Genomic DNA, 8,097 nt, shown 5'->3' with positions numbered 1-8,097 from the left:
GAGTTAAAATTTGTCATCTATTCAGCTGACCACAGAAAAAAGAAAAGAAAAAAAAAAAAAGACAACTTTTAGCCCCAGGATCCAGCAGTTAAGGTTGAAAGTACCAAGCCTGACAGAAATCCCTTGTTAAAAAGATTATATTTGAATGTAAATTTACTCAATTTTACTCAATTATTTGATCAAAACACTGTTAATAAAGGAAGTGTATCACTGAAACTCCAGCTTCAAATGTTACACATTTACATTCAAATTGCAGTCACTCTGAACAGCTTCAGAATAAACACTTCTGCTATATAACCCTTCTGCTGGAGAGAACAAGAGCAGAAAGACTAGTCCTTTCTGCCAAAATCCACTGGAAGGAAAAGAGCTGAGGCAATAAAACATCCTTCCTTCCCCTTGCTGGTCATCTGCTCCCACAAAATGCCTTCAGGGCAGATTTTGCATGGGTCTGGCTTCTGCCCATTTCAAGAGGATGTGGCTGGATGGGAAAAGGTGGAGCAGAGGGACCGTTTTTGGCCAGGCTAGTTGTGAAACACCTGCTGTGCCCCTTCCACCCTCAAGCCCAAGTGCTTCACAGGCCAAAATAAAAAGACTGCAGCAGCAGAGGGGTTGGGTGAAAACGTACACCAGGCAGGATGGTGAGGCCTCCGCTGGCTTGCAGGACTGCCCAGTGAAGGTCAGACCTACCCCACAAGTCCTGAGATCTCTGGTAGGTAAGATTCACTCCAGGCAGGCCCCTGGGACCTACTCGGTGACTCGGCAGATGTGCTCACATCTGGGCAGGTGCGCTAATGGCACTGAAAGCCTTTCAGTCCCTGGGATGCGCTCAGAGAAGATGCTCCTCTCCCATCCTGCTCCCATTCCCACCTGCTCACCTTTGCCAGAGGGGGTCCCTGTAGTTATTGGTGGGAGCAAAGACCAGCAGTCTCACTGAAGGGATGCTCGTGAGGGTGTCAGCAGGGACAAAAGCATACTGCTGCAGGGCAACTCCCTAGAAAATAATGTTTCTTATTCTAGTACACATTTCTTTTTTAAGATCAAGATGACATCTGCAGCTCCTCATGGGAAGTCCTTACTTTTTGGGTATGCACCTCATTATTGGGGTGGATTATGGGGAACCATGTTCTTTAGATAGTGAAAGAGCCCAGCGATGACCCCTGTGAGAAACTATTCTAGGCTGAGACCAACATCTCATCTTATGTGAAGTGCAGGTTTTTCAGTGTACAGGAAACTGTGAGGGAATGCTATAAAAAAAGTGAATTATTTCTTCTGCACTCTAAGCATGTCCTCGGCAATGCACTGAGCATCGCAGGGGTTTCTGACAATGTTTTGAGGCTGAGTATATTGAAAGAAGACCACCGGGAAAGGAAGGAGAGCAACCAAAACTATGTTATACTCTCAGGCTCATTCTAGACCTTTTTTTTTTCTCTTCTTCATTATTTCATTTTTACCAAAACTCACTGTCCTAACAAGGACACCTCTGCTGGCACAAGTCCTAATGCAGATGCAGTTACATAAAAAAAGCCTATTCTATTTGGGAATATGCGAAAGAGCTCTTGTGTCTCTCAACTGCAAACCTTCGCCAAGGCAGATGGGCTCCAATTCAGGCATATGTTTGCTAAAACAAAGGGAAGGGCTAAAGCACAGTTTCCTTCAGTGTCAAAACTCACCTTCCTGTTAACATGCAATATGTACAAAGTGTAACAGACCAAGATTGCTTACTTAAGCATCTTCAGAACAATGTTTTCTCTTTTCAGGTCTGTGACAGGTTGAAGTAGCTCTTCAATGCTATTTATTTATCCGTTCATGTCCCATCTCATGCAGGTCCACCCCTCACAAAACACTTGACATACTGTTTCACAGTCATTTAAAGATAATCTAAAACCAAGCTGCCATTGAAATGAGTAATCCCAGCCTTCTCCTCTCCCTGCCTGCTGCCTCTCAGTCCGTGTCCCTTCCTAAGGTCAGCTCCAGCAATTGCGCAGCTACACATCTCACGCCTTCAACAGTAAAGCCTCACCACTCAGTGACAGCTAGGTAGCTTTCAGATTAGCCAGGCCAGGGGAACACTAGGACACAATCAGAAGTTCCCTGTCAACAAACAGCCCTGAAGAGTAAGAATCCACCAAGCAAGCAAGTAGATGCCCCAACTTCAAGCACAACTGCTCAAAACAGATGTCCCTGGCACCGCAGGCCCTCTGTCAATAAGGACACATGTCACTTTGGTCTAAGGTGGGCTGCACCACTTACTGCCACCAAAAAATCCTTTTTTCCTGACCCTATCCAAAGAATCTGTCTTTGATTAAAGCTGGCCCTCGCTCTGTGTGAAAGGCAGCACCAGGAGCATCACTTAGGCTGTTCCTCCCCAACACCTTCATCAATTCCTCCCTCTGGCCACGTCTGTATGTGGGCACAACAGCAGGTGGCAAAAGAGAGGATCCCAATGACCCTTTCTTTCTGATCATCGATTGCTGGGCAGCCCCCTTAGGAAAACAGCACGGTTGTTTCTCAACCATCATGGTGCCCATGGCTAAGAAACAGAGCAAAACCACAGGGACATCACTCCTTTTGCAGGATGCTGCATGGTTTTACCTGCTCAGAAGGAGAAGGGATGGGAATTCAGAGCAATCGTCTTGCTGTGGAGCTGCTTCCCTCTTATGGAGCGGAGCACCGGCTCCATCTCTCACGCAGCGCTGCTGTGCTCCAGCCAGTCACACGCACAATTGTCCCAAAGAGCTGGGATTTTAAAAGTACACTGGCCTTGAATGAAGTAGCTGGCTGGCTGGTGTTCCACTGGCTCTAAATGTGTGTTGGGGGGAAACTTCAGTCATCAAGCAATTGGCGACTCCAGCACAGAGTAAAGTCAGTTGCTATTTCAGGGAAAGGCAACTGTTCCCTGAGGGGAATGACTGCACTAGCTCAGCGCCAGGAATAGGCTGAGATTTTTTTAAAATCTTTTTCCCCCTACACTTCAGGAAAAGCGAACACACAATGTTCATTCGCAGGGATCGTTTCCTGAACATGATGTGTGCTCGCTGTCCCGCAGGTCACTTTCCAGTGTGTCACATCCTTCTGCACAAGGGAGAGCAGGAAACGGCAAACTCCCAGTATGAGGCAAAGCATTCCCATCGCAGCAATTGGTCCACAGGAGCTATAAATTGGTCTCCTCCAGAAACAGATCAAAATTTGTCTTTGGGGAGGTCGGCTGGAAACTAAAGGTAAGTTCGAACCAGTATTTTTTGGAGTCTCTCTGAGCACTGTATTAGGAAAGCATTTGCAGGTTTTGGACTAATGTATGCCTTTATTGTTGGGGAGATTTTTCTCTAAGAGCAGGAGTTGGTTTTGTTTTCCTTTATGCTGGCATAAAACAGTGTATGCCAAAGACATGTATCAGTGTACGGCTTATGCTATATATTGAATGACTGTTCTACTAACTGCAGTGAGATGGCCACTGTTACTACTTGAGACTGTTCTCAGCAAGAAAATCTGCAGAACAAATTGTTAACAGGCTACAGGAATCGATATATTTAATGATCGTCATAATAATCTGTTGTTAACTTATTGATGATATGCTCATTGTTCATTTAAATGCCGGTATCCATTTAGCTTAGTGTCAGTCCTTGTGCTTTCAGCTTCATCTCTGGCTATAGTGTAAAAAATAAGAGGACACTGCCTCCAGCTAAGAAAAGCACAATGTACTAAGTGGCTCAAATGGCCCGATGATACCAAGAGACACTGGGGTAGCTGTTCTGAAGGGCATAGGGGGAGGCCCTAAAGAATTCTGCGTAAGATGGATTAGGACAAGTAGAAGGGAAAAAAATAGCAGTGAGAATTATTTACTTACACACTTCAGGATGGAAAGACTATGGTTTCCTCCTTCTGAAACACAGAGATTCTGCAGAATGAAAGCCCCAAGGATCCTAACTATATACTGTGCCATGTGAGGGACCAGGCACCTCCAGTTCACACACTATAGAAGACTTAGAAGTGAAAAGGTGGCTGCAGCAATGAATAGTTTTTCTTAGTTGGCTCTGGGACACACTCTTTCTGCTGCAGAGATTGCTTTTGGCTATGAGGGCATTATGGACTGCAAATAGCTTCTTAGCTCTATGGCTAGACCTTGCTAGGTACAGACGCAGCGCAGCCTTGTGCACAGTGCAGTGTTGTGGAGCACAAAAGCTCTGCTCCCTGGTGATGCTCCATCACTCCTGTTGCCTCCCTTGCCTCAGTTGCCCTATATGTAAGCAGAGTTAAGGGTGCTGGCTTCCTTTGTAAAGCACTTTGCAGCCCTCGAGCAACCTGAAAATGCTTATTGGAACATTTCTTTCTACCCCTGTGACAAAGAACAGAGAGAGAAAACAGAGATTGACTAGCACAGAAACCCTGAAGATTCACCCTCTAGAAATACAGGTCCCTGCACTTCCAACTGTTCCCCCATCCCCAAGGGAGCACACACTGAAAGTGGGCTCACTTTTCTGATGTGCCCTTCATGAACCTTTTAAACAAGGTCCATAGACCTCCTTGCCACTGTCACTGGTAATCCATCATCACAGGTTGGAGTAAGCGCCACAGAACAATGGTTCCCATCTTTGTCCAGACCCTGACGCCAGGTTACAATAGGGAAAAAATGCTGCAGGACCTTGAGTTGCTTAGGCTTAAAGAAAGGAAGGATGTTCACAATGCCCGTCTGAGGCATCAATGAGCTTCTCACCTCCTAGATGGAAAAGCCAGACCTTGACTCCCCTCAGCAGCTTCCCTCTGTCCTCCTTTAATGGGAAAAGACCCCTAAATAACAACCTGGGAAGGGTGCTTTCACCTCCTCAGAGCCTGCCCTTTCTTGAGAAAGATGCCCTTGAATATTGCAGATCCTCTGAATCTCATCATGGGGACGACACATTAGTTCTGGCAGCATTACTACTCTGGGCACTGAGTCACTTAATCTCAAGGGAATTTCTGTCCCCAGGGTTGGAAAAGATGTTTTGTGTCTTCACAGAGGTAATAACAACAGCACCTCTGACCCCAGCCCTTAAGATTTTTTAGTCTACTCAGGGAACAAGAAAAACATTTAAAAGTTCCTCCGTCTGAAAGTTACAGTGCGACATGGTAATTAAATGTACATGTGTGTACGTGCACGTGTGTGTGTATACGTGAGCGTGTACGTGTGTGCAGACAGCAAACCTTTCATGTAGCCGGGTGAAGAAAAAAAAAATTGGCTGGATGCCACCCCTGAAATTGTGGTCCAGGCTGAGCAGGTCTCATGGATGTTTTTAACCTAAATCCCAACCCAGCCTTTTCTGTTTCTGGACAGAGGCCATGGAGAGAAACGGTGCTGCCTTTCCCCAAACACCAGACCCCACGCACCACTTCCACGTAGAGCTGCTGGATCAGAGGCGGAGGCTGCGTGGCCAAATCGCTCACCTTCACAAGGCGGCTCGTAAACTCAACAAGCTCCGCAAAAGGTCCCTGATTGCCAACGTCAGCGGGAGCACGCTGACCGCCGCGGGAGCAGTCACGGCCATCGTGGGGCTGTCCCTGAGCCCGGCGACGCTGGGAGCCTCTCTGCTGGCGTCGGCTGTGGGTCTGGGCTTGGCCACCGCCGGGGGGGCCGTCAGCATCACCTCTGATCTCTCCTTAGTGCTCTGCAATTCCCGGGAGGTGAGGAAGGTGCAGGAAATCGCAACGACTTGTCGGAAACAGATGAGGGAAATCCTCGGCTGCCTGGAGTTCCTCCGCCGGGGGCAGGGTCCGGGGGACCCCACGCTGCGCCAGTCGGAGAAGAGGGCCTCCATCTCGCTGTACAACTCCGTCTGCTTCATGGTCTTCTGCGGCTCCCACAGCTTCCTCGTGCCAGAATACACAAAGGAGGTCACGAAAGTGAGCCAGGCCGTGCTGAAGGCCAAAATCCAGAAGCTGGCTGCCAACCTCGAGACCTGCACCAGGGCAATGGATGAAGTTTGTGAACTTCTTGAGTCCAGGACAGAGCTTTCCCCACGCACGAGGAGTCTCAGCTTGGGTGCTAAAAACACTGCTGAGATCCCGAGACCATCCAGCTGAAAGAGTGTTTGCTCCATAAGTAAAACTGGGCCTGGAGACATTACATGATGAATTGTCACCGTTAGCACTGCTACCTGTTGCTATCATAATATTGGTGGTGCTAATCCACACAGCTCTGCACATCTCATGTGCATCATCTATATGAACACAAACTCCTTCCTGCTAGGAAGCCAGAGCTTCCACACACACACAGCCCCCACCGACTGACAGCAGCCACCTGATTCAGGTTGGAGGCTACGATGGACACGTGGACTATCGTGTACACAGCAGCAGATCCCAGAGCCTGAAGGCAGGGGCAGGGGTGGGTGGACATTCCTCAGACCTGTGTTTCCCCAGCCATCTCCCCGGCTCTGCTTCCCCAAGGCAGCAAAAAGAAGCGGGGCAGGAGGCTGCTGAAATCCCTGCAGTCCTGGTGCTGACTGAACCTCGTTTGTAAACAACTTACAAATCTATGAGTGGTGAAAGGGCTGGGGTACCCTCAAAAAGCCAGCAGCTGCCGATTTCCAGTAGAGTACAGTCCCATTACCAAGGTACATCTGAAAGGCTGCTGAAGGAAGCAGCTCCAGCTATAAGAGACTGTGCGGATGGGTCATCATCCCAGGGTGAAAGAGCAGGGCCAAAAATTGTTATCCCTTTTGAAGAAACCTCTCCAGGCTGAGAACTGTGATGTTTGTGTTCTATTTATTTACATAGGATTATTTTAAGGTTTTGATATTGTATTTAAAGATGGTTTGTTTTTTTTCCTTTTAAAAAGGAGGCCTCTGCTCCAAAGGAAAGCAGCTATTCTTAGAGGCAAAGCAAGTCTGTGGCATGCGAGAGCAAGTTACCTGTTCTTTGGCTGTGAGGGAGGGCAAGTCCCTGTAGGAAAAGGAAAGCATGACCTGAATGCTGGCAGTTATAAAATAGGTGAAACACAGTCAGCCAGTGACAGATCTTAGGAACCAAAACAGGGAGAAGGACAGGTCAGTGACCCTGGGAGCAGAGCCTGCCTCAGGGCACTGATGGAAGAAAGCAGTTACATCTCTTGCAACAAGGAGGGAACTGTAGGTTGGTGTTACTGGTCTGAGCTGGAGCCCAGCTGTGATGGGAGTATATCTGAGAGGTGGAAGTGCCGCTCTCCGTGCAGTTGAGCAGTCTGTGAGACCCACAGTAGTTTGTGAGGGAGGAGGCAGCACTCATGGAGAGCCACACATACTCCTAGCAATGCTTCCCGGGGAAGGCTTCATGTCAGCAAAATATATACTGGTACTAATACTCAAGAGGGGTGCAGAGGAGTAGGATGATTCAGTGGTGGAGCACTTATGAAGCAGGAGGAAGGACTGTGCCCCTGTTTCAAGTGACTGTTCTGTTAACTATGTCCTTTGTGATTTTTGACCCCTCAGTGCCTCAGTTCTCTGTCTAAAATGGGGATAGTGGCATTTCCCTACCTCACAAGGATGTTTCTGGGACAAATATTGAAAAGTTCTCAAGTACTGTGATGACAGGGATTATGTCAGTACCTGGAAGAGGTACAAAGAAGAGACCCCAGAAACTAACTTGAGACAACTAGAGGAGTGAATGCAGGGATAATTCCACCTCCACAAGCATGCCCCAATGGATAAGGGAAGCTTCCCTGCAGACACGTGAATCAAGATGATCAGAAAAACCCACTCTGTAATTCTGTAACACTGAGCAAACTCTTAGGAAGGGCAACACTTCACCTCACGAAGCTTGAGTCCTTGTCTTTTTTGTCTCTTCCTCTCATAACATCAACATTTGTTTTTACACACAAGAAGAACAAAAGCTTTGGTCCCTTACAGCATGACTCAGATGCTTGTAATGCCCATGCCTGTTTGCCAGAAATGAACAAGTACACTTCTGGTTCGATTAAATGAATATGAAGCACTTTTGTGTCAGTGTCTCTCTGCACACCTGCATGTGATCACATTCTTGCCCCCTGGCTCGCCCACCTCGATTTCATGGTCCAGGCACTGGAGCCAGGGAATCAATACGAGCAGCTGGACATGTTCAGAAGGCAAGAATGAAAAGTGAGGTCACCAGCTC

General features: G+C 47.7%; 1 protein-coding gene across 1 annotated transcript; it reads left to right on the top strand.

The window, feature by feature from the left end:
* The first annotated feature begins 3,069 nt into the window (after positions 1–3,069).
* Positions 3,070–7,938, top strand: APOLD1 (apolipoprotein L domain containing 1). Its single transcript, XM_075057987.1, has 2 exons — positions 3,070–3,218; positions 5,309–7,938. The coding sequence occupies exon 2, from the start codon at positions 5,314–5,316 to the stop codon at positions 6,052–6,054; it is 741 nt and encodes a 246-aa protein (XP_074914088.1). The 5' UTR covers positions 3,070–3,218; positions 5,309–5,313; the 3' UTR covers positions 6,055–7,938.
* Positions 7,939–8,097: the final 159 nt, after the last annotated feature.

Source organism: Buteo buteo, chromosome 26 (assembly GCF_964188355.1).
Source record: "Buteo buteo chromosome 26, bButBut1.hap1.1, whole genome shotgun sequence".
In the NCBI taxonomy this organism is placed as follows: Eukaryota; Metazoa; Chordata; class Aves; order Accipitriformes; family Accipitridae; genus Buteo; species Buteo buteo.
This window is presented reverse-complemented; position numbering and strand designations above follow the sequence as displayed.